Raw genomic sequence first — 27,214 nt, forward strand, 5'->3', positions numbered from 1 at the left:
AGTGTCATGCAATGTAGGCCTAAATTGAACACCACACATTGGTTGCTACTGCAGGCTGAATGATAGAACAGCCATTTCCATGTTAAAATGTTATGGGATGCATTTTCTCCATTGTTTTTGATGGTAGGCCACTCTGGTAGGCCTACATTATGATCAAATAGCCACAGTAGCCTGCATAGCCACTGCTAAAACTGTAACTTAAAGCAGGTACAGCCTCAGTGTTCACAGGAAACGTGCGCTGGAAGTCGCACAGAATTTTCACAACGTTGAAGTTTGCGCTCAGCAGAGCTGAAATTTGCTCATTGCCCCCAAAAATGGAGTTTACATTGGTGGTGACCACAACTGGTCAAATAATCCAGCAATGCCCACTGCTAAAACAACAGTGACTTTATATTTGCACTGAATGCCTATAGTGACGCTGCTATTTTGGGAGAAAGCCATGAAATCAGGTCTCAAATGTAAGAACAATGGTGTTTCAGTCCAAGATGGCTGCTTTCTCCCTCTACTCAGCATGCAAGGCAGTCATAGGACTGCAGCGGGCTTTTTAGCTGGCTACAGATACCTGAAGGAACAACGGAAGGGTGACATTTGTCACGTCAAAGCTGCCAAAGGCACAATGGGGAACAAACACTTTTAATTTCTAAAAGTAGTTACGAACACATTGGCTTCCTGCGTCGTGTCAGTTCTGCCACTCCTATGTTTGCCAACCAGATTGATCTCGTGCCACTTGAGCACATTAATCTGGGCATATTTTGATGACAGTGTCGGAATCCCTTCCGCTTTGTCCCAGCCTAAGCATTAAACCATCCACAGTCAGGGGGAACTGGGTCACACTTAATGGCAAAAAGGAAAGCTGAGCAATTCATTTCAGCAAATTCCTAATTAACATAATTAAAAGAGGACGGGTGGGATAGAGAGAGAAAAACTGCAACTGCATCCCAGTTCCTCACTGGCGGGCAGGCATGTTGGCACACTGTTCCAACCCACTTTTTTTTACCCTCTCCCAGAAGGACCAGCAAGGTCACACCGTCCCTCATTTTACACCACCGGCCAAATCAGCATGATAGGGTGGGTGGAAATCATCAGTTGCTGAGGTTTTAAAAAATCTAGCTAGCTTCCCATACCAGTGCTAACTGCACTTTCCTTTCCTACTAGAAATCTCAGAGTTTACAGCCCACAACTAGCAGAGAAAAACCTGACACAAGTGGTGTGCTACAGCCAAACACATTAATCAATGTGATGCCGTACTAACCTGAGGCCCGGCCCTGAGAGTAGGAACACGAGTAATGCCTGTCAGGCTAACAAATGAGCTGGGCTCAGCAGAACGCCCCGAGAAAATAACTACACTTCAGCATCTTAACACCACCCAGCACCCATCTCTTCAGCTCTGCCTTTATTAGACCAATCGAAAGTTGTCCTCCAATGTCTGTGAGCTGCGAAAGTGCCATGTTTCCGAGATTGATTAAAGTCACTGAAACACCCTTAAAGCCATTCCCAACAGAAGGAAAAGTAAACAATTTCTAAAGAAGTTTACTTCTACTTTTAGCACAGTCGGGTGAATATAAATCCAGACACAGAAGCTGTTTAGTCCCGTGTCTGTCTGTAGGCCTATGCCCCAGTGATCAAGCCCAGAACACAGACTAGTACTTTACATTAGAAGACTGTAGGAAGGAGCCAGCAACATAGTGCTGTTCTTTTTGTGTTCACTTCAGAGCGCAGCACTCTGCTTACTTCAAAGCACACTATAATGCACATGTCTATGTCTCCTAAGCATACAGACGAAGCCATAGATATCCTATTAAATTCGATATGTAATTCTATGAATGTAGCTGTGTTCACTTCAAAAAAGGTAGAGGCAGCCCCCAGTGAGGTGCCGTGATGTAGCCTAGCACTTAAACGCACAGAGGAAATCTAGGTAAAGCTCTACGGCACAAGTTGTAAACAAGATGTGCTAATCGGACCTAAATAATCAATTAAGCACTACTGATAACCCCAGAGAGACCCACTGACGCTATACTAGCACACTATCCTCTTGTGTCCATCGAATCTGCCTGGCTGCCTGAGCAGAATACTGTGTTGAGTTCAGCTGGAAAAGCACACATCAGACAGTGTGACATCATGACCTCTGGAAGCTATGTCATAATGTGGCTGCAGAAGTCTAATGATGGCATGGTGAAGTTACATAAATGTCAAGAGGAAAGCGATTTGTCAGAGCGTTTCCAGTCCCCAGGGCAGGCAGGGTATTACAGAGGAGAATGGGGAGTCGCCGGGCAGATTGCTGAATCAGGTGGTAGGCTGGCAGCGTCAGTGTGCTGCTGATTCGTTGTCTGAGCCGTCGGCTATTTTTCAGGCCTAGGTTTTTAGTGATTCATCAGCAGCAGTGGCAGGCAACCCCAGTCTCCTCTCTGCCGCTGGTTGATGAGCTGCTCTCTTCATACCGTGGCCTAATTTCATTCTCTCCCTCCCACTCTCTCTACACCTCTGTCTGTATGTCTGAACACAGTGGGAGTCAAAGGAAGCTTGCTCGGGGGAGCAGGCAGACTGGTACACTTCACTGACTGCCACATCATTAGGCCTCTCCTCTTTTTCTCTTGCCATCGATCATCCTTTCCCATCTACCAACCATCCCATCCCCATCTTTTACCCTCTCTCTGCCTCCTACACAGCCCAGTGGGTGTCTACCTCAGTCTCTTTCTCCAGGCACCAAAGACTGTCTCTTCCTCTGCCCATCTGTATGCTCCCTGGCCTTCTGCAGGAAGTTATCATTAGTGTGGGTGCACAGGTCTTACCACGCATCAGCTCCCCATCTCTCCCTGTGTCGGAAAGTCTCCGAAAGCTTTCAGAGGACTTTCATGCTCTGTTAAATCGAAGTTCACATAAGCCCCTATGAGCCTGTGTACACGACTCAATAAACGATGAGTGATCGAGGCCTAAGCCTACTACACGATTATACAAAGGTCGTTAACTTTCAACAGATTAGGGCACATTTAGAGGAGGTAAGCCAGTTGAGAACAAGTTCTCATTTACAACTGCGACCTGGCCAAGATAAAGCAAAGCAGTGCGATAAAAACAACACAGAGTTACATATGGGGTAAAACAAAACAAAGTCAAAAATACAACAGAAAATATATATACAGTGTGTGCAAATGTAGCAAGTTATGGAGTTAAGGCAATAAATAGGCCATAGTGCAAAATAATTACAATTAGTAGTAACACTGGAATGATAGATGTGCAAGAGATGATGTGTCGGTAAGATGCCCTGACAACTGATGCTTAAAGTTAGTGAGGGAGATAAGAGTCTCCAGCTTCAGAGATTTTTGCAGTTCGTTCCAGTCATTGGCAGCAGAGAACTGGAAGGAATGGCGGCCAAATGTGGTGTTGGCTTTGGGGATGACCAGTAAGATATACCTGCTGGAGCTCATACTACGGGTAGGTGCTGCTATGGTGACCAATGAGCTAAGATAAGGCGGGGATTTGCCTAGCAGTGATTTATAGATGGCCTGGAGCCAGTGGTTTTGGCGACGAATATGTAGTGAGGGCCAGCCAACAAGAGCGTACAGGTCACAGTGGTGGGTAGTATATGGTGTTTGGTGACAAAATGGATGGCACTGTGATAGACTACATCCAATTTGCTGAGTAGAGTGTTGGAGGCTACTTTGTAAATGACATCGCCGATGTCAAGGATCGGTAGGATAGTCAGTTTTACAAGGGCATGTTTGGCAGCATGAGTGAAGGAGGCTTTGTTGCCAAATAGGAAGCCGATTCTAGATTTAACTTTGTATTGGAGATGCTTAATGTGAGTCTGGAAGGAGAGTTTACAGTCTAACCAGACACCTAGGTATTTGTAGTTGTCCACATACTCTAGGTCAGACCCCTTGAGAGTAGTGATTCTAGTCGGGTGGGCGGGTGCAAGCAGCGTTCGATTGAAGAGCATGCATTTAGTTTTACTTGTGTTTAAGAGCAGTTGGAGGCTACGGAAGGAGTGTTGTATGGCATTGAAGCTCGTTTGGAGGTTTGTTAACACAGTGTCCAATGAAGGGCCAGATGTATACAAAATGCTGTCGTCTGCGTAGAGGTGGATCTGAGAATCACCAGCAGCAAGAACGACACAATTGATGTACACAGAGAAAAGAGTCGGCCCAAGAATTGAACCCTGTGGCACCCCCATAGAGACTGCCATAGGTCCAGACAACAGGCCCTCCGATTTGACACATTGAACTCTATCTGAGAAGTAGTTGGTGAACCAGGCGAGGCAGTCATTTGAGAAACCAAGGCTATTTAGTCTGCCAATAAGAATGCGGTGGTTGACAGAGTCGAAAGCCTTGGCCATGTCGATTAAGACGGCTGCGCAGTACTGTCTTTTATCGATCGCGGTTATAATATCGTTTAGGACCTTGAGCGTGGCTGAGGTGCACCCATGACCAGCTCGGAAACCGGATTGCATAGCGGAGAAAGTACGGTGTGATTCGAAATGGTCGGTGATCTGTTTGTTAACTTGGCTTTCAAAAACGTTCGAAAGGCAGGGCAGGATGGATATAGGTCTGTAGCAGTTTGGATCTAGAGTGTCACCCCCTATGAAGAGGGGGATGACCGCGGCAGCTTTCCAATCTCTGGGGATCTCAGACGTTACGAAAGAGAGGTTGAACAGGCTAGTAATAGGGGTTGCGACGATTTCGGCGGCTAATTTTAGAAAGAAAGGGTCCAGATTGTCTAGCCCAGATTATTAGGGGGGGGGCATGGGCAAGTTGCAGCGGAGGGTGCAGAGCTGGTGACCGGGGTAGTGGTAGCCAGGTGGAAAGCATGGCCAGCCGTAGAAAAATGCTTGTTGAAATTCTCAATTATTGTAGATTTATCGGTGGTGATAGTGTTTCCTAGCCTCAGTGCAGTAGGCAGCTGGGAGGAGGTGCTCTTATTCTCCATGGACTTTAAAGTGTCCCAAAACCTTTTGGAGTTAGTGCTACAGGATGCAAATTTCTGTTTGAAAAAGCTAGCCTTTGCTTTCCTAACTGCTTGTGTATATTGGTTCCTAACTTCCCTGAAAAGTTGAATATCGCGGGGGATATTCGATGCTAATGCAGTACGTCACAGGATGTTTTTGTGCTCGTGAAGGGCAGTCAAGTCTGAGGAGAACCAGGGGCTATATCTGTTCTTATTTCTGAATTTTTTGAATGGGGCATGCTTATTTAAGATTGAGAGGAAAGCACTTTTAAAAAGAACAACCAGGCATCCTCTATTGACGGAATGAGATCGATATCCATCCAGGATACCTGGGCCAGGTCAATTAGGAAGGCCTGCTCGCTAAAGTGTTTTAGGGAGTGTTTGACAGTGATGAGGGGTGGTCGTTTGACCGCGGACCCGTTACGGACGCAGGCAATAAGGCAGTGATCGCTTAGATCGTGGTTGAAGACAGCAGAGGTGTATTTAGAGGGTAAGTTAGTCAGGATGATATCTATAAGGGTGCTCATGTTTACGGATTTAGGGTTGTACCTGGTAGGTTCCTTGATAATTTGTGTGAGATTGAGGGCATCTAGTTTGGATTGTAGGATGGCCGGGGTGTTAAGCATATCCCAGTTTAGGTCACCAAGCAGTACGAACTCTGAGGATAGATGGGGGGCAATCAATTCACATATGGTGTCCAGGGCACAGCTGGGGGCTGAAGCAAGCGGCAACAGTGAGAGACTTATTTCTGGAAAGGTGGATTTTTAGAAGTAGGAGCTCAATCTGTTTGGGCACAGACCTGGATAGTATGATAGAGCTCTGCAGGCTATCTTTACAGTAGATTGCAACTCCACCCCCTTTGGCAGTTCTATCTAGACGGAAAATGTTGTAGTTGGGGATGGACATTTCTGAATTGCTGGTGGCCTTCCTAAGCCAGGATTCAGACACTGCTAGAACATCAGGGTTGGCAGTGTGTGCTAACGCAGTGAATAACTCAAACTTAGGAAGGAGGCTTCTGATGTTAACGTGCAGAAAACCAAGGCTTTTACGGTTACAGAAGTCAACAAATGATAGCTCCTGGGGAGTAGGAGTGATACTGGGGGCTGCAGGGCCTGGGTTAACCTCTACATCACCAGTGGAACAGAGGACTAGAATAAGGATACGGCTAAAGGCTTTAAGAACTGGTCTTCTAGTGCGTTGGGTACAGAGAGTAAAGGGGGCAGATTTCCGGGCGTTGTAGAATAGATTCAGGGCATTATGTACAGACAAGGATATGAGTACAGTGGAGGTAAACCTAAGCGTTGGGTAACAATGAAAGAGATAGCATCACTGGAGGCACCGATTGAGCCGGTCTCCGCGTGTATGGGGGGTGGAACAAAGGAGCTATTTGAGGCAGTTTGAGAGGGACTTGGGGCTTTACAGTGAAATTGTATAATAAGAACTAACTGGAACAGCAATAGGCAAGGCATATTGACATGGGAGAGAGACATAAAGCAATCACAGGTGTTATTCGAGAGAGCTAAGACAACAACTGGTAATGGCGATAAAGTTTTGGGCTGAGGCTAAACAGGACAGGGTACCGTGTAAAGGAACAGTCCAACAGGCATCAGCTGTGCAGCTGAGTGATCATAAGGTTCAGTGAACAGCAATATGTGAGTCCGAGAGCAGTTCGAATTGGTGCTACAGCACAGGCTAGCAGGAAGCACGGCTGTTGTTTGCATGTGCTAGCGGGCCGGGGCTAGCAGATGGATCTTCGTGGTCGTCGCAACGGTAAGCCTGTTGAAACCACAGACGATTACGTCGGCAGAACAGTCGTGATGGATCAGCGGGGCTCCGTGTCGACTCTAGGAGGTCCCGTCCGGTTGACAGAGAGGTAGATAGCTGGGAGATGGGCCTGACTCGAGGCTAGCTCAAGGCTGATTAGCCAACAACAACATCCATTTGGTTGCAGCTAGCTAGTTGCGATGATCCGGAGTTAAAGGTCCAGTGATTCCGGCAGAAAAACCGATATATTCTTGGTCGATAACGCGCTCTAAAGACAGTGCAGACTGGCCGATAATAGTCCAGGCTAGAGCTGGCTGGTAGGTAGTGCAGGCCACGGACAATGGTGAAAAACCGCTAACGGTGGCTAATAGCAAGTAGCTAGTTAGCTGGCTACTCCCGTCCGGTAGACAGAGAGGTAGATAGCTGGGATATGGGCCTGGCTCGAGGCTAGCTCAAGGCTAACTGGTGCTTGCTTCGGGGGCAGTAGTGATTAGCCAACAGCAACATCCATTCGGTTGCGGCTAGCTAGTTGCGATCCGGTGTTAATGTCCAGTGATTCAGTTATTCCGGCAGAAAATCCGATGTTCTGGGTGAAAACCGCTAACGGTGGCTAATAGCAAGTAGCTAGTTAGCTGGCTGGCTAGTTTCAACTGGAGATTCTAGATAAAAGGTAAGTCAATAATAGAATCCGTTCCACATTGAGTGAGGCGGGTTGCAGGAAAGTATATTTAGTAGGAGGATGAAAAGTGTGATAGGGAAATATGTACGAAAAATACAAAAAACTGCCTATTTACACGGACACACACACACACAGAGTACACAATCCCTCATCTATCATTGTTAATGCCTGGAAATGAAAAAAACACCGGGGTATTCAAAAGAAAAAGGAACACAAACAAAACTTGTGGAGGATGTGTGTGTAGGGGAACTGATGAACTTGATAATAAACATTTAGGACATATTTCATGGATGGCTAATCTTGTGAAGACGCTGGCCAAAAACAACCGACCACAAAGAAGTTCTACTGATCAGCCAGATAGTAAAGGGGGCGATGAAACAAAGTGTCCAGAACAAGTCTTCAGTAGCTACTGAATGGGAATGAGAGATTAGTTCCTCTCTCTGTGTGTGTGTGTGTGTGGGGGGGGGGGAAGGGGACATGGGATTGGAGAGTAAACAGGAGACATCTCTTTTTTTCCTCCTTTCACCTGTTTTGAAGGTTAACCGGATAAATGTACCAGTGGGGGCAAGGGTAGAGTGTGACACAGACACTTATCCCAGAATAACCAGGCAGGCAGCAGGCATGGTGGGCCTCAGGAGAGAAGACAGAGACAAGGTTATTTACTGAACATGCAGGCAAGCCCAGTGTCAGGCTACTCCATACACCCAATTAGCATTTACATATTGGGAGAAAGAGAGAGAGTAATGCCCATCTAGAACAAAAGAAGAGGAAAATATTCACATTGAGATTCACTAGTCGCCTCATCTACTCATTATGCGGAGAATCAGAGATGACATTCAAAAAGCCTGCCACCGAACCAAATTCCCCAGTATGGATTCATGCTCCATCAATGTTATCTGAAATACTAAGCAGTAGAGACGGTTCCATGATGGGACACAGGATAATTATGTTTTCAGTGAGCCAGATACTTTTTTTAAAAAATGGGTGAGTGAAGTGAACGTGAACATGGAAATATAAATGCCACTGATCTGATTTGTGTTCTAAGTTCACAGAGTACTGCTTGAGAATTATTGGGTGCCGGTTTGTCATGTGCCGTGACTTTATCAATGACACATCATTAGTTCTGTCCTGTACTTGGCATACGAGACTAGGAACTGTCCCAGAGTCTTCCCATTGAACCGAAGCTCCAGAGACGAGGTAGAACTAAGTGCCCTGATCTCTATGCTCCAGTCCTGCTGCTTATAGCAACACAGGTGACTGACAGCACAGCCAGGCCTTCATCTAAAAATACAACGTGGCCCTGCTTACCAGCAGAGCTTGCCCTCCCAAATACATTGTCTTATGTCCAGGCCCTACTTCATAGGTTGTACCTAGTCCCAATTACACACTAATTAGACGTGTATGCAGAGTGATTTAATAGCTTACCAGGTGCTATAAAATGTACAAGTGTTATTCCCCAAAGCAGTTTCCAGGGTTTCCACTTACATAAAAGTTTCCTCTCTTACGGTGACTGACGGAGCTGAAAGGTCTGTAATCGCCGAACGAACAAACGCTGAGCTGAGGAACAAACGCTAAAGGAAAATGACATTTGCAAGGCAACACTTTTTGGAGAGGTTTGGCTGTGTTTACTTGATAACTAAGTGCCAGTGTTGGGAACAATCAGTGTCCCCGTCACTCTGACGTGCTGGGGTTAATTACAGTGGGCAACTCTCCTCTCTACACCCCCTCTCCAAATTGGCATTTTCCAGTGAGGCTGAAGCTGGCCGGTAATGAGCGGGTAGCAGACCTGGGTTCAAATACTATTAGAAATGATTTCAAATGATTTCGCTGAGTTTTATTGAGCTTGCCTGGTGCAATGGAACTGCTAGAATAGTCGCACAAGTGCCAAGCCCACCTATCTGGCACTCCAGGCAGGCTAAAGCAAACTATTTCAAATGTGTCTAATAACATTTGAACCCAGGTCTGGTAATGAGCATCTGGCGGGTGCCCTGCCCGCTCCAATTCCTTGTGTTACTTCTCCCTCAAAGGGTATATTTACCAGACTCACCAAATAACCTACCCTGGCTTTGGGAGTAAATAAACATGCAGTGAGTTGAGACAGGCTGAGTGGTTTTTAGAGCTCTCAGTTCCCCCCTCCTAATTCACAGCACTGAGTCACTGTCCCTGTGCTGCAACCGTTATTAGAAAGACAGCAACAACAGCCATTAGTTGTCTATGTCCTCAAAGGACCAATTCAGAAGTTCATTTAGGCATGGAAATTGCCTTCTAATGCTACTTCCCCTTTGGAAGGGTAGGGAAGTGAAGGGTTGTTATGACATTTTGACAGTGAAGTGACAGTAAAGTGAGATACTACAAATTTGACCGTGATTCAGCTGTTATTACGTGGCTGTGTGCTGACAGACGCAGCAAAGCTGTCTCGATCTGTTAGGTAAGCTGCCATGGAATTACAAAACGCTCTAATGACATAAATATCTTTCACATGGGCCTGAATCATAACTGACTGAAATCATAACACATCACATAAGCAGTTAATGCATGTTAATCTCTTTACTCCTGATGTGTGAAAATCAGGAAAGACACTCGCTTGAACAGGGTGAGACCAATTCAATAATGTGGCCTACAAACAGCGTGAAAGCATCAATTCAGGAACTCGCTGTAACGTTAACTACCTCCAGCTAATATTCCAGGAACATTCCAGCCCATATCCCACAGGCCCCCACCCCTGTCATATCATACCCAGCTTGGGGAAGACGATGAGGTATTCGGCGTTGCACTGAGGACAGGCCACGCGGGCCGTGCTGTTGCCCCTCTGCTTCTCGTCCACCCAGCGCTGCAGACACGCCTGGTGCACCCACTTGGTGGAGCCGCGGCAGCGACACGGACGCACCCACTCCGCCGTGCGGTCATCCTCGTCCGTGGCAAAGCACACCCAGCAGCTCCTGAAACGCACACAAACAGGAGAGGGTTTGTTCCACAGGCACATAAACACACACGAGAAGGCTAATGCACCCACGCATGCACCAACAGTGGCTGAAACACTGGGGTCGGTCTTTTTATCAATGTCTGTATACCAGTTAAGTATTCTCAGTGCATTTGACAATGAATTAATGGTTGTGTGTCAGGGAGAGGGTTTGCATTCATCCAGATTATGTGACCTCCACCCTGTAAACCTCAGAGCTACCAAACACACTGGCTGAATCAACAGCATGTTCAGAGGCAGGAAACACAACCAAAGCCTCACCCCCTGGGCACTGAGTGGTATGTAGGGAGAGAGAGAGCTCCTCTGGAACAGGATGAGAGAACAAACATACCCAAGACAAGACCTACATGTGACCTTGCATTCACCATGAAATGTAGGCTTAAAATGAAATAAGGTTAAAGCCTACAAAACCCCCAAACTATTGAGTAATACAATTACTCTGTGAAGGTCATAATAGTCCGTCCGTGTGTCATACATACATACATACATACATACAGTACCAGTCAAAAGTTTGGACACACCAACTCTTTCATGGGTTTTTCTTTAATGTTACTATTTTTCACATTGTACAATAATAGTGAAGACATCAAAACTATGAAACACATATGGAATCATGTAGTAACCAAAACAAGTGTTAAACAAATCAAAATATATTTTATATTCTTCAAATAGCCACCCTTTGCCTTGATGACAGATTTGCACACTCTTGGCATTCTCTCAACCAGCTTCACCTGGAATGCTTTTCCAACAGTCTTGAAGGAGTTCCCACATATGCTGACCACTTGTTGGCTGCTTTTCTTTCACTCTGCCGTCCGACTCATCCCAAACCATCTCAATTTGGTTGAGGTCGGGGGATTGTGGAGGCCAGGTCATCTGATGCAGCACTCCATCACTCTCCTTCTTGGTAAAATAACACTTACACAGCCTGGAGGTGTGTTGGGTCATTGTCCTGTTGAAAAACAAATGATTGTCCCACTAAGCCCAAACCAGATGGGATGGCATATCGCTGCAGAATGCTGTGGTAGCCATGCTGGTTAAGTGTGCCTTGAATTCTAAATAAAATCACAGACAGTGTCACCAGCAAAGCACCTCCTCCTCCATGCTTTTCGGTGGGAACTACACATGCGGAGATCATCCATTCACCCACACCGCGCCTCACAAAGACACGGTGGTTGGAACCAGAAATCTCAAATTTCGACTCCAGACCAAAGGACACATTTCTACCGGTCTAATGTCTATTGCTCGTGTTTCTTGGCCCAAGCAAGTCTCTTCTTCTTATTGGTGTCCTTTAGTAGTGGTTTCTTTGCAGCAATTGACCATGAAGGCCTGATTCACACAGTTCCCTCTGAACAGTTGATGTTAAGATGTGTCTGTGAAGCATTTATTTGGCCTGCAGTTTCTGAGGCTGGTAACGCTAATTAATTTATCCTCTGCAGCAGAAGTAACTCTGGGTCTTCCATTCCTGTGGTGGTCCTCATAAGTTTCATCATAGCTGTTGATGGTTTTTGCGACTGCACTTGAAGAAACTTTAAAAGTTCTTGAAATGTTCCGTATTGACTGACCTTCATGTCTTAAAGTAATGATGGACTGTTGTTTCTCTTTGCTTATTTGAGCTGTTTTTAAACATAATATGGACTTGGTCTTTTACCAAATAGGGCTATCTTCTGTATACCCCCACTACCTTGTCACAACACAACTGATTGGCTCAAACGCATTAAGAAGGAAAGAAATTCCACAAATTAACTTTTAAGAAGGCACACCTGTGAATTGAAATGCATTCCAGGTGACTATCTCATGAAGCTGGTTGAGAGAATGCCAATATTGTGCAAAGCTGTCATCAATGCAAAGGGTGGCTATTTGAAGAATTTGTTTAACACTTTTTTGGTTACTACATGATTCCATTTGTGTTATATCATAGTTTTTATGTCTTCACTATTATTCTACAATAAAAATAAAGAAAAACCCTTGAATTGAGTAGGTGTCCAAACTTTTGACTGGTAGTGTATATATACACATATACACACACACAGTATTCGGACCCCTTGACTTTTTCCAAATTTTGTTAAGTTACAGCCTTATTCTAAAATTGATTAAATAGTTTTTTCCCCTCATCAATCTACACACAATAATGACAAAGCAAAAACAGGTTTTTTGAAATTTTAGCGAATTAGTTAGTAATACCCTTTACTCAGTACGTTGTTGAAGCGCCTTTGGCAGCGATTACAGCCTCGAGTCTTCTTGGGTATGACGCTACAAGCCTGGCACACCTGTATTTGGGAAAATCTCACATTCTTCTCTGCAGATCATCTGAAGCTCTGTCAGGTTGGATGGGAAACATCGCTTCACAGCTATTTTCAGGTCTCTCCAGAGATGTTCGATCGGGTTTCAGTTCGGAATCTGGCTGGGCCACTCAAGGACATTCAGAGACTTGTCCCGAAGCCACTCCTGCATTGTCTTGGCTGTGTGGTTAGGGTCGTTGTCCTGTTGGAAGGTGAACCTTCGCCCTTGTCTGAGGTCCTGAGCAGGTTTTCATCAAGGATCTCTCTGTACTTTGCTCTGTTCATCTTTCCCTCGATCCTGCCTAGTCTCCCAGTCCCTGCCGCTGAAAGACATCCCCACAGCATGATGCTGCCACCACCATGCCTCACCGTAGGGATGGTGCCAGGTTTCCTCCGGATGTGACACTTGGCATTCAGGCCAAAGAGTTAAATATGTGTTTCATCAGACTAGAGAATCTTGTTTCTCATGGTCTGAGAGTCTTTTGGTGCCTTTTGGCAAACTCCAAGCGGGCTGTCATGTGCCTTTTACTGGGCAGTGGCTTCAGTCTGGCCACTCTACCATAAAGGCCTGATTGGTGGAGTGCTGGAGAGATGTTTGTCCTTCTGGAAGGTTCTCCCATCTCCACAGAGGAACTCTGGAGCTCTGTCAGTGTGACCATCCGGTTCTTGGTTACCTCCCTGACCAAGGCCCTTCTCCCCTGATGGCTCAGTTTGGCCGGGCGGCCAGCTCTAGGAAGAGTCTTGGTGGTTCCAAACTTCTTCCATTTAAGAATGATGGAGGCCACTGTGTTCTTGGGGACCTTCAATGCTGCAGACATTTTTTTTTACCCTTCCCCAGATCAGTGCCTTGACACAATCCTGTCTCGGAGCTCTACGGACAATTTCTTCGACCTCATGCCTAGGTTTTTGCTCTGACATGCACTGTCAACTGTGTGACCTTATATAGACAGTTGTGTGCCTTTCCAAATCATGTCCAATCAATTGAATTCACCACAGGTGGACTCCAATCAATTTGTAGAAACATCTCAAGGATGATCAATGGAAACAGGATGAACCTGAGGTCAATTTCGAGTCTCATAGCAAAGGGTCTGAATACTTATGTAAATAAGGTTTTTCTGTTTGTAAAAATTTGTACAAACCTGTTTTTGCTTTGTCATTATGGGGTATTGTAAGTAGATTGATGAGGAAAAAATATAATTTCATCAAATTTAGAATAAGGCTGTAACGTAACAAAATGTGGAAAAAGTCAAGGGATCTGAATACTTTCCTAATGCACTGTGTGTGTGTGTGTATGTATGTACAGTTGAAGTCGGAAGTTTACATACACTTAGGTTGGAGTCATTAAAACTTGTTTTTCAACCACTCCACAAATTTCTTGTTAACAAACTATAGTTTTGGCAAGTCGGTTAGGACATCTACTTTGTGCATGACAAGTAATTTTTCCAACAATTGTTTACAGAGATTATTTCACTTATAATTCACTGTATCACAATTCCAGTGGGTCAGAAGTTTACATACACGAAGTTGACTGTGCCTTTAAACAGCTTGGAAAATTCCAGAAAATGATGTCATGGCTTTAGAAGCTTCAGATAGGCTAATTGACATCATTTGAGTCAATTTGAGGAGTACATGTGGATGTATTTCAAGGCCTACCTTCAAACTCAGTGCCTCTTTGCTTGACATCATGGGAAAATCAAAAGAAATCAGCCAAGACCTCAGAAAAATAATTGTAGACCTCCACAAGTCTGGTTCATCCTTGGGAGCAATTTCCAAACGCCTGAAGGTACCACGTTCATCTGTACAAACAATAATACGCAAGTATAAACACCATGAGACCACGCAGCCGTCATACCGCTTAGGAAGGAGACACGTTCTGTCTCCTAGAGATGAACGTACTTTGGTGCGAAAAGTGCAAATCAATCCCAGAATAACAGCAAAGGACCTTGTGAAGATGCTGGAGGAAACGGGTACAAAAGTATCTATATCCACAGTAAAACGAGTCTTATATCAACATAACCTGAAAGGCCGCTCAGCAAGGAAGAAGCCACTGCTCCAAAACCGCCATAAAAAAAGCCAGACTACGGTTTGCAACTGCACATGGGGACAAAGATCGTACTTTTTGAAGAAATGTCCTCTGGTCTGATGAAACAAAAATATAACTGTTTGCCCATAATGACCATCATTATGTTTGGAGGGAAAAGGGGGGGCTTGCAAGCCGAAGAACGTGGGTGTGGGTGCTTTGCTGCAGGAGGGACTGGTGCACTTCACAAAATAGATGGCATCATGAGGAAGGAAAATTATGTGGATATATTGAAGCAACATCTTAAGACATCAGTCAGGAAGTTCAAGCTTGGTCGCAAATGGGTCTTCCAAATGGACAATGACCCCAAGCATACTTCCAAAGTTGTGCCAAAATGGCTTAAGGACAACAAAGTCAAGGTATTGGAGTGGCCATCACAAAGCCCTGACCTCAATCCTATAGAAAATGTGTGGGCAGAACTGAAAAAGCGTGTGCGAGCAAGGATGCCTACAAACCTGACTCAGTTACACCAGCTCTGTCAGGAGGAATGGGCCAAAATTCACCCAACTTATTGTGGGAAGCTTGTGGAAGGCTAACCTAAACATTTGACCTAAGTTAAACAATTTAAAGGCAATGCTACCAAATACTAATTGAGTGTATGTAAACTTCTGACCCACTGGGAATGTGGTGAAAGAAATAAAATGAAATAAATCACTCTCTACAATTATTCTGACATTTCACATTCTTATAATAAAGTGGTGATCCTATCTGACTTAAGACACATAATTTTTACTAGGATTAAATGTCAGGAATTGTGAAAAATTGAGTTTAAATGTATTTGGCTAAGGTGTATGTAAACTTCCGACTTCAACTGTATGTATGTTGTATGTATGTATGTATGTATGTATGTATAAATAAAAAACACATACACAGTGTATGCTGTTACACTGCAGCTGAACCAAAAATCAAAATCCCCCTATATCTGAGGAAGATATAAGAAGCTTGGGAGTGCACTGTCCGCCCCGGACCAAGTAAAGTAATCTCATCCATGGCCTCAGGGGGATAGCACTTGGTGAAAGTGGGCAGTCAGCAGAAAAAAAGTCACCTCCTAAAACACAGGCTTTCATACTTGGGGTTGATTTTCGAAGAAAGTGTATTTTGTTAGGCTAGGCCTAGCTCTTGGGACCGATTACAGAGTAGCGTATTGATCGAAGATTCCTCTCAGACAGTAGACTAAATAGATGTGTCCTGGAATACAGAGCAGAGACACACTCTGGTGCAGTGACCGTGCACAACTCAAACAAGATCAATAACAAAGAATCTGCTAAGTGAGCAAAATGAACTGAAATGCTGTTTATACCTACATGCCGAGCAGCATCAAAGGGTAGGCAGCCTATTTACAGCCTTTTTACAAGCATAGCCTACAAAAGTATTTGATCCCCTGCTGATTTTGTACGTTTGTCCACTGACAAAGACATGATCAGTCTATCATTTTAAATGGTAGGTTTATTTGAACAGTGAGAGACAGAATAACAACAAAAAAATCCAGAAAAATGCATGTCAAAAATGTTATAAATTGATTTTCATTTTAATGAGGGAAATAATTATTTGACCCCTCTGCAAAACATGACTTAGTACTTGGTGGCAAAACCCAGGTTGGCAATCACAGAGGTCAGATGTTTCTTGTAGTTGGCCACCAGGTTTGCACACATCTCAGGAGGGATTTTGTCCCACTCCTCTTTGCAGATCTTCTCCAAGTCATTAAGGTTTCGAGGCTGACGTTTGGCAACTCGAACCTTCAGCTCCCTCCACAGATTTTCTATGGGATTAAGGTCTGGAGACTGGCTAGGCCACTCCAGGACCTTAATGTGCTTCTTCTTGAGCCACTCCTTTGTTGCCTTGGCCGTGTGTTTTGGGTTGTCATGCTGGAATACCCATCCACGACCCATTTCAATGCCCAGGCTGAGGGCAGGAGGTTCTCACCCAAGATTTGACGGTACATGGCCCCGTCCATCGTCCCTTTGATGCGGTGAAGTTGTCCTGTCCCCTTAGCAGAAAAACACCCCCAAAGAATAATGTTTCCACCTCCATGTTTGACGGTGGGGATGGTGTTCTTGGGGTCATAGGCAGCATTCCTCCTCCTCCAAACACGGCGAGTTGAGTTGATGCCAAAGAGCTCCATTTTGGTCTCATCTGACCACAACACTTTCACCCAGTTCTCCTCTGAATCATTCAGATGTTCATTGGCAAACTTCAGACGGGCCTGTATATGTGCTTTCTTGAGCAGGGGGACCTTGCGGGCGCTGCAGGATTTCAGTCCTTCACGGCGTAGTGTGTTACCAATTGTTTTCTTGGTGACTATGGTCCCAGCTGCCTTGAGATCATTGACAAGATCCTCCCATGTAGTTCTGGGCTGATTCCTCACCGTTCTCATGATCATTGCAACTCCACGAGGTGAGATCTTGCATGGAGCCCCAAGCCGAGGGAGATTGACAGTTATTTTGTGTTTCTGCCATTTGCGATTAATCGCACCAACTGTTGTCACCTTCTCACCAAGCTGCGTGGCGATGGTCTTGTAGCCCATTCCAGTCTTGTGTAGGTCTACAATCTTGTCCCTGACATCCTTGGAGAGCTCTTTGGTCTTGGCCATGGTGGAGAGTTTGGAATCTGATTGATTGATTGCTTCTGTGGACAGGTGTCTTTTATACAGGTAACAAGCTGAGATTAGGAGCACTCCCTTTAAGAGTGTGCTCCTAATCTCAGCTCGTTACCTGTATAAAAGACACCTGGGAGCCAGAAATCTTTCTGATTGAGAGGGGGTCAAATACTTATTTCCCTCATTAAAATGCAAATCAACTTATAACATTTTTGACATGTGTTTTTCTGGATTTTTGTTGTTATTCTGTCTCTCACTGTTCAAATAAACCTACCATTAAAATTATAGACTGATAATTTCTTTGTCAGTGGGCAAGCTTACAAAATCAGCAGGGGATCAAATACTTTTTCCCCCTCACTGTACATCAATAGGCCTACAAGGCAGACAGCGTCAGAATGTCTAGGACCATATGCAAAGGAAAGAGACTACCTGCAAGTCTTTTCTCAAACATGTGACCGTCACCTACTAATAGAAAACAATGGGCATAATGATTATTTGATCAATGCAGGAAGAAAGAATGTAATCAATAGTAGCACCCAGCGATAAACCCTGTTGATGTGTATGAGTTTGTCTCCTATAGCCTACTAGTTTATAGCCTCCTAGTTTAGCTCCATGCTTGATACGGTGTGTGTGCCTTTGTAACACAATTCCACCAGTGGAGGCTGCTGAAGGGAGGATGGCTCATAATAATGGCTGGAATGGAGTCAATGGAATGGTATCAACCACATGGAAACACGTGCTTGATACCGTTCCATTGACTCCAATCCAGCCATTATTATGAGCCATCCTCCCCTCAGCAGCCTCCACTGCATTCCACATATATGCCAGATGTCTTGTAGAGCAATATTCTAACACCTGTGTTCTAGTCAGCAGAAGCAGAGAGGGTGGAGTCGGAGCAAGGAGACGGAGAATCATCATCTTCCTCCTTCTCCGGGACATTCAGACAGATGAGTTCTGAACCGGAGCTAAGCCATAATTGAATAGGTCATCTCTCCCCCTTACTACTGGTATTCAGCTCAGCCAGGGAGTAGGCCATAAGGGTCATTTAGCAACCTGTGAGCCTCCTCCTACTAATGTTGCACGGTATACCAAAACCTCTGTACATTAGGTACTAGAATTTGCTATGTTCGGTCCTCCTCTTAAAGATGAGTCACGTGATAGAGAGGATCAAGTCTGTATCAGTGCAGCCACTTTATAGCACGTAAAGCAAAGTGCCTGCTCCACTTAGGCTGCTCATTCATTGCTAGAGCTGTCTGGGCTGCATTGTTAGCTACCCAGTCATGCTGCACAGAAATTAACACACTTGAATAATGCAGCACGGCATGTAGAAACTTCATAACGGTTCGCAAAACAATATCCTTACAGGCTACAACACTTTTACAATGCAAGACGATACCAGTAGCTTCCCGCTTTAATCGTAGGCTAACATTCCTTGCTATCTTACAGCTGAATTCACTACCCTAGTACTTTTTGATAACCATAACGCAAAATATGCTGATTTCAAAGCTGATTGTCACCAAAAACATTACCAATTCACTTAGTCTCCCTCACCTCCCATCTGGTTTCCACTAGATTCCATAGCAACTGGGTCCCGTAGTCCTGACGGGCCAACACCAAGTGGTGAGGGTAGGCAACAACACCTCCGCCACATTGATCCTTAACACGGGGGCCCCACAGGGGTGCGTGCTCAACCCACTCCTGTACTCCCTGTTCACCCATGACAGCATGGCCATGCACGTCTCCAACAGGGCCTAAAATTTACATCCGCCACCTGCGGGTATATTTTGGTATTGGCGGGTAAGTTGTCTATTTCATCAGCCACGTTGGCAGGTGGTTCACAGTGGGAGCATTTCACCCACATTTGTGAATAAAAATAATCAAGTATGATCACATTCTAACAAAAGAAATGCTGCAATAGCTGTTTTCAAACTTCAAATTTCAGCCATTTAGTTTCATAGCTAGTAAATTAAAATCGCACAAAGTCAAAGAACTACGATAGCCTATCCCACCTCGCTCTGCAACATTCCCTGGCTGGGGCTGTGCGCACGTAAAGAGCTGAGTTACGCACGTGAAGAATTTAAATCTTGTCGCACTGCCTCTCCATAAATGTTTGTCAATGAGAATAGCCCCCTATTTCCAATCTGTCCATATGACATTTACATCTCAATTTGCATAATTACACTAAACCTTGAACAGTTGGCATTTCAATGGGTGAATGAAATAATTAATCTTTACCTCCCATAAAATGATGACATAACTCCAATAAGAAGAGACAGGAGGTGATGGATACGTTTTCTACTTGTGATACGCTGTAGAATTTTGGATATCGTCATCAGGTCAGTCTATAATGATAATATGGCATAACTATTACCTATAGGCCTACATACACTATAACAATGTCATAAATGTATCATAAAAGATAAGAGCCTAATCGCTTTAGTCTTCATGGTTACATTTTATGATTAAATTAACCTACATCAACCCTGTCCAAAAACTAGCCGATCAGATACTGAACAAAAATATTAAACGCTACATGTAAAGTGTTGGTCCCATGTTTCATGAGCTGTAATAAATGATACCAGAAATTTTCCAGATGCACGAAAAGCTTATTTCTCTGAAATTATGGGCAGACATTTGTTTACATCCCTGTTAGTGAACATTTCTCCGTTGCCAAGATAATCCATCCACCTGAGAGGTGTGGCATATCAAGAAGCTGATTAAACAGCATGATCATTACACAGGTGCACCTTGTGCTAGGGACAATAAAAGGTCACACTACAATGTGCAGTTTTGTCAAACACCACCACAGATGCAGGAATGTCCACCAGAGCTGTTGCCAGAGATTTTAAAATGTTAATTTCTCTACCATAAGCCATCTCCAGAGTTTATTCATCGTAATCTTTGTGGTAACTTTACCAGTAGCATGCAAACACTTGGTAGCAGAGAAATAAAGGAAAAAGGAGATCTTGTAAAAGTAGCTAGGGTTCATATAGGCCTAGGCCCAATATAGGTTATGCGCAATCTTTAAAATAAAATATTCTGGTGCTTATAACCCCTGTATTTTTTAATTGCTGGCAATTCTTAACATTAATATCTCAAATATTTTACATTGTGCGCCCACATTTCTGTGTGTGCTCCCACATTTTTAAACTTGAGAACAAGTGCTCCTTGTAATAAATGTCAGCATAGAGCCCTGGCATGGCAGCGGCATGCAGAGCTGTTACACATTTAGCAATCGCAGAGGCTTCCTTCCACCATTTTCACTGCACAAAAGTTAGCCCTCTTATCTAAAAAATATATGTTTTCACAGTTCAAAGATCCAGTTATTAAAATGTGCCATGCCACCTGCTTTAGTAGAAAACAGCTCACCCTGTGCGTTTCACTTGTTGTGCCCAAAGCGGTTATCAAATTTGTTTTATGGCACTCAGACGCAAGCTGGGCCATTCTGGCAAATATGGCACATAGTGGAAAATAAAACATTGGCAAGGTCACAGACAACAGGCCTACTCTACAACAGGAGCAAATCGATAACTCACTCTGGAGCACCACCACAATCCATAGTCAAGGCATTCATCACAGGTCTCTAAATTTTAGATGAGCTTCGATTGCAAGGTTTAGCCTAAAACCTCTATGGAAAAGGCGCACAGTACTACATAGAGCCATGACTACATGGAACTCTATTCCACATCAAGTAAACTCATGCAAGCAGTAAAATTAGATTTAAAAAACAGATAAAAATACATCTTATGGAACAGCGGGGACTGTGAAGCAACAAACATAGACATGAATACAAACACAAGATAAATGAGGTATAGAGTAGGGGCCTGAGGGCACACAGTTAATATGTTGTGAAATCTGTTATGAATGTATTGTAATGTTTTTCAAATGTATAACTGCCTTAATTTTGCTTGACCCCAGTAAGAGTAAGCTAATGGGGATCCATAATACATACACATACCCCAATGCATATTGAAGTTTATCATTTAAAAGCAGAATCTAATTTAAAATAGCATTTTCCATTAGGGTTTAGCGATATTGTAGTAGACTTCAGATTTGAACTGGCCTGGGGTAGGTACGCTCTTTCCCAGGTTGTGTTTTATTGTGAGGTGAGTAAGATTTTAAATGTACACATAGCACATTGGAAATACATGTGCATCTTGTTATCAGACTCAGGAAAGGAGCATACCCAGGTCTGGGCCAGGGTGACCCTGGCAACCTTGACTAGTGTGAAGGGCAAAGCAGTAGTACAGTTCCACCACACCTTAATGAAAGGCTACATTTGAACAGGCAATTAATTTGTGTTCGTTATCCACCACCTTGACAGTACAAAATCCTAATCAGTCCCCTGAGTATTCACTCAACGCCCAAAAAGGGAGGTTGCATGATGATTATGGCCATCCTCTGCCAGATGTCTCGCGTAACACCCCCCCCCCAGCTCACATCTGATGATGGTCCAGCGCACTGATCCAGACCCATGGTTTTAGTTACCTAGCTGGATGAAACAATGACTATAGCGTGCAACATATGACTAGCTGAACTACAAAATACTTGCCACAAGGTAAGAATTTGTAAAGTTATTAACTATGAATCCAAGGGCCACCTAGCTAGCTACTAACGCGTTAGCTAGCTTCGCTACTGGTTTGGTAACTAGCTAACGGTAAACTCAACTCACCTGTCCAAATTCTGTTGCATTACCAATGCGCTCTCTTCCGACATATGGCCAATAAATGTAAAACAACAGTACACTTAAACGTTTTGAGTGTATTAAGTCCCTATGCAGGTTAGATAGCTAGCTAGCTTGGCCTTGTTGAAAGCGGCGAGGCCTTTTCTGTTGGCACGAAGTCGAAGAGGTTAGCTAGCTGGCTAACTTGTCTAACCGAAATGAACTAGCTAAAACTTCAACTATAAACCAATTCCTTTGGAGTCATTATAACTAATGCATTACTACTTGATGCTTCATCTAAGGTTTCAGTTTATTAGTTTGCTAAAAACTACTTTTTAACGCGACGGCTTGACTCCATTGACCGCCCCTCTATGAGGTAACGCACCGGAACTCGTGATGCGCATTGCGTCACCAACAATAACAAGCCCGTCAGAGGCTGAGAAATCACACATTTACAAGATGCCTGGGATATGTAGTCCGACCCGACTTTTCCTCCTTCATGTGGCCAAAGAAATATCTAATTAATACTCTAACTTGTGCAGGCGGACCTACCTAAGAGGCACTAAGCCTACTTGGGAAGACGAGCATCATGAAGATACACATATGGCTACAGAATACTTCGTATTGCGGTAGGCTGCATTTGTTATAGCGCCCTGTAGCGTTTTTAAGCCACAAGCTTCGGGGAGTACATCTCATTTAATGGCTCAGTTGTATCTTTATTCTCTACATTTTATTGGTTAAAATGACTGCAAAATGTTGCGACAAGGTTTTGCAGTCATGAAAGATATTGGGCAAATGTAATCTGGGATACATTTTTTTTTCTTCCCCTAATTACATGGGTCTGTGGTCGGTGAAGAAAAGCAGCCTCATCTAATGTAGCTATTAAAATATCGCCTAGTCAGACCGTTACTCTATTCCAGCTGGCTGATAAGCGTTATTAGATATATACTGTTTGGCTTAGCACAGAATGTTTTACCAACCTTAACTTGTCGATACTTCCTCAATTTCCGACTTGGAAGACAACCAACCTATGTACGTCCATGTCTAATTGCAGGGGCTTCGTTTGAATTTAGAAAATGCTCAGTTATTAAATTAAATGTTTTGCTCCATGAAGTAATTCAACAATGTGTACACTGCCATCTTATCTATTTAAAATATTCTCTCATTGATTGAGACAGGTGGGTGTCCACCCCAAAGTGCTGCATGTCATGACACTCACCTTTCTCAATCAATGAGAGAAGATTTGAAATAGACAATGGTGGTGTACACATTGTTGGATTACTTAATGTAGCAAAAAAATGGATTTCATTTTTAACGGAGCATTTTCTAAATTCAAACGAAACCCAGCAACTAGACATTCACTTTTAGAAGACTGGATGTATTCCAAGTCGGGAATTGAGGAAGTATTGACAAGTTAAGGTTAGTTGAACATTTGCTGTGCTAAGCCAAACAGTACCTAACCTGTATTAAAAACTGGGTGGTTCGAGCCCTGAATGCTGATTGGCTAACAGCCGTGGTATATCAGGGGTATGACAAAACATTTATTTTTACTGCTCTAATTACGTTGGTAGCCAGTTTATAATAGCAATAAGGCACCTTGGGTTTGTGGTATCTTGCCAATATACCACGGCTAAGGGCTGTGTCAAGGCACTCTGCGTTGCGTTGTACTAAGAACAGCCCTTAGCCGTGGTATATTGGACATATACCACACCCCCTCTGGCTTTATTGCTTAATTATAAACTGGGTGGTTCAAGCTCTGAATGCTGATTGGCTGACAGACGTGGTATATCAGACCATATACCACGGGTATGACAAAACATTTATTTTTACTGCTCCAATTACGTTGGTAACCAGTTTATAATAGCAATAAGGCACCTCGGAGGTTTGTGATATATGGCCAATATACCACGGCTAAGGGCTGTGTCCAGGCACTCTGCGTTGCGTCGTGCATAAGAACAGCCCTTAGCCGTGGTATATTGGCCATATACCACACCTCCTCAGGCCTTATTGCTTAAATGGCTAATGGAGCATCACATTAGCCATTACAATCTGCTAGCTACATCTAGCTCACTAAAAAACCCTTCTCTAGGGGTTTCAGCAGTTAGCTTCGCCCACGGCTGTCCATGTGAACTACACTTCCTCCCCAGTTACGTGGTCGCCTCGTAAACAAGCTGTAACATGGAGATATTGCCTTGTGGGAACACTAACCCAATTTAGCGTCTATGAATGGGTTAATGATGATCCAATCAAACTATATATTGTTGCAGCAAATAGCATGTTTGATAGTCAATAAAAAAAGTCATCTTTAAATACTAACCTGATTTAATGCAAAAATGTATGGGCCTACATGCTAAACAAAAGCTGACCAAAAACAATTGTTTTTTTCCGACCAAACTTTGCATTCTAGACAAGTTATACTAATAAACTACAAATCCCGGAAGCCTCCTCATCCATGCGCCGCTGTCGATCAGCTGTTGAAGCAACTGCTGACTACCTCCGCACGAAGGGTAACTCATTTGTCATATCTAAACCCAGACGAGGCAAACAGAAATAGTTTGGGTGAACGATAAAGGTAAATTGAATTTAATGTGAAACAGAAAACCGACACGGGTGTGCATGCTGTTGCCGTGTTTGTACAGTTGTGGATTAGGGTGGTCGGATATGAATGTATTTAATAGCCCGCTTGTGAATGTATCGAATGTCTTGTATAACCAACGCGTAGGGAAACTACGACTTTTAGTTTGTCAAAATTGGTATATTGTTTTTCTTTTAGGCTGGTAAACTGCCCCCGTATTGATTACTTGATGACCACGAATAGGCAGCGTTTATGCATCGAGGAAAAAACAAGGATTAACCGGTGTCCAGAATGCTGTTCAATATTTTACTTTCTGCGAGAAGTCAACGTCACACCTGTTAGGAATACGCTATTCTAGATGCCTGAGAATTAAAATAATGTGCTCAACATAAATTTGACAGCCTACTGTGTTTGAGTCGTTTTAGCCTATTCTTAATACCTTCTAAATACCACTCTATGTGGCTTTATTAGGCCACAGTTATCTCGAATGGTTCATAATTAAAATTGACAATAAACCGTACGGTATCCTAACCATCATTCAAGTGTGACTGTGTGCACTGCAAGCAGAATGATTTTATACTGTTAATAATAATAATACTGTTCTCAGCGATAGGTCTAATTTTGTCTATAATTATGCTAACGGACGCCCAGAATAAACATATAAAGAATTTATGATAGCCTTAAAATATTAAATTAATATAAATATACATTAGAAATATTATTTTGATCAATGCAGGCAGGCAGGCATGAAAGAAGAGGCGCAGCACCGCTCCTCTAGGCTTTTGTGAACATAGATATGCATATAGGGCTGTCTCTGTTATAGCACCCATTTGCACCCTACTCAGAAAATCAGCATATAAAAACGAGACAGGAACATTTACCAAGTTGAATGGGGTAATTTAAGATGCCTCTTATTGTAATCTCTATAACGTTCATGCTTTCAGGGTGAAGCTATTAACCTATGTAGCAAGTCATTCTGTGAAGTCACTTAAAATTGTAGATCATGTCTAAGCTACTACTAGGCTAATGTCATACAAAAGTACAAGCAAAGAAAGCCTAAATTCATCATCTCATATAGCTACTGCAGCAATCATTGTCACAGAAACTTAAGAAAAAGTGCCTTGCTCATTCCATAGGAAATAGCTATCCGTAATGTATCCATTTTACTATGAAGTGGGTGGATCAAGGTGGCGTGTCTCTTTAACCTTGAAGGACGCAACAGCTTTATTTACTGGAAATTAATTCAGGGGTGGTTCTAGGGAGGAAAAAAAACAGGAACAAGAATCAGTTTCACATTGCAGTTCGGAGTTCCTGGGTAAAGGAAAATGAGACATGGTGAATATCGGTGTCCTCCACGTGTATCTCCCGCATACATCCGAGTGGAGCGCTGGCGTCAGAAAGGGTGACACTATTGAATCTCTTGCTGAAGTGCACTTTATTGTAACACACCAGCAGTATTAGATTTTTTTTCTAAATGGGTGATCACTAATTTGCCTTGCAGCAGCACAATTCCCCTCTCGGAGTTCTCACTAAAATATCACAACAGCCCAGAGAGCCTTGTCTACGACATTCTCAATAATAATTAACTTATCTGTTTTTCCCTTTTCAGCTCAGCAAACCATGCAGGATGATTTACTGATGGACAAAAACAAAGCCCAACCTCATCAGCAGCAAGATCCAGCAGTAGACCCTCCCTCCACCCCGACCCCCTTGGATTCCCCTACATTAGATGAGAGCCCGTCGAGTGTGAGTAACCAAGCAGCTTCAGCGCTCAACAAAGAGAAAGTGCAGATGGAGTCTCCGATTCTGCCGGGTTTGAGTTTTCATCAGCCGCAGGAAACCGGTGGCACCCTGTCCCCCTCATTTGGTAGCACTTGGTCTACTGGAACTACGAACACCGTGGATGACAATTTTCATCAAGGAATACCCTCAGTGAACGGAACAATGCTTTTCCAGAACTTCCCCCATCACGTCAATCCGGTATTTGGAGGCAATTTCTCACCTCAGCTTGGCTTGGCACAGTCTCAGCATCCACAGCAGCAAGCCCAGCACCAGCCGGCACAGCAACGGAGATCCCCTGTTAGCCCCAATCAAGGTCATTTTCCACAGAGAAACGCTTACAGTCACCAGTCTGTCATGAATAGCAAGGCTTCTTCACCTGCCTCATCTTCGGGTTGGAATAATCACCAAAATACCACTTGGAGCGCAACCTCCAATCCCTGGAGCGGTCTCCAGGCAGGCAGGGACCCGCGAAGAGCTGTGGGAGTCGGGATTGGTGTAGGGGTGCCGTCATCCATGAACCCCATCTCCCCGATGAAAAAGCCCTATTCTAGCAACGTTATAGCACCCCCAAAATTCCCGAGAGCTGGTCCCCTCCCCACGAAATCTTGGATGGAGGACAACGCCTTTAGGATGGACAACGGCAACAATATGCTGCCTTTTCAGGTATGTTTGGCCTAGTAATAAGGAAACCTTTATCCAATTTGAAACATTTTCTTAATAAACAATGTTGGTATGTAAATTAAACGCAAGAGGCGAAAGTGTTAGAAGACGATTATGATGATGACGTCATGTCCACATCATGAGAGAACATTTGAAACTGTGTAGAAGTAGCCTATATGTATGCTCATAGGTTGCATTTAAACACTACCAGAGTGAGC

At 43.8% G+C, this 27,214-nt stretch overlaps 2 protein-coding genes across 8 annotated transcripts in view; one reads left to right on the top strand and one right to left on the bottom strand.

The window, feature by feature from the left end:
• The window catches only part of LOC121553689 (E3 ubiquitin-protein ligase MARCHF5), a 37,261-nt gene extending 14,894 nt beyond the window's left edge, over positions 1-22,367 (bottom strand). For both annotated transcript variants that reach the window (XM_041866999.2, XM_041866998.2), the window contains exons 1-2: positions 21,989-22,367; positions 10,118-10,320 (exon numbers count right to left, since the gene is read on the bottom strand). In XM_041866999.2, coding sequence (XP_041722933.1) covers positions 10,118-10,320; positions 21,989-22,032 — 247 coding nt within the window. In that variant the 5' untranslated portion in view covers positions 22,033-22,367. The remainder of the gene's footprint in view (positions 1-10,117; positions 10,321-21,988) is intronic.
• Positions 21,758-27,214, top strand: part of LOC121553688 (cytoplasmic polyadenylation element-binding protein 3) — a 59,849-nt gene continuing 54,392 nt past the window's right edge. For 2 of the 6 annotated variants that reach the window (XM_041866991.2, XM_041866993.2), the window contains exons 1-2: positions 25,875-25,956; positions 26,164-26,999. In XM_041866991.2, the coding sequence (XP_041722925.2) occupies positions 25,887-25,956; positions 26,164-26,999 (906 nt within the window). In that variant the 5' untranslated portion in view covers positions 25,875-25,886. Of the gene's footprint in view, positions 21,875-22,450; positions 22,609-24,386; positions 24,552-25,874; positions 25,957-26,163; positions 27,000-27,214 lie in introns of those variants that run through there. The other 4 variants (XM_041866992.2, XM_041866997.2, XM_041866994.2 and 1 more) reach the window with 4 other exon arrangements.

This window comes from Coregonus clupeaformis, chromosome 37 (assembly GCF_020615455.1).
Source record: "Coregonus clupeaformis isolate EN_2021a chromosome 37, ASM2061545v1, whole genome shotgun sequence".
Classification (NCBI taxonomy): domain Eukaryota; kingdom Metazoa; phylum Chordata; class Actinopteri; order Salmoniformes; family Salmonidae; genus Coregonus; species Coregonus clupeaformis.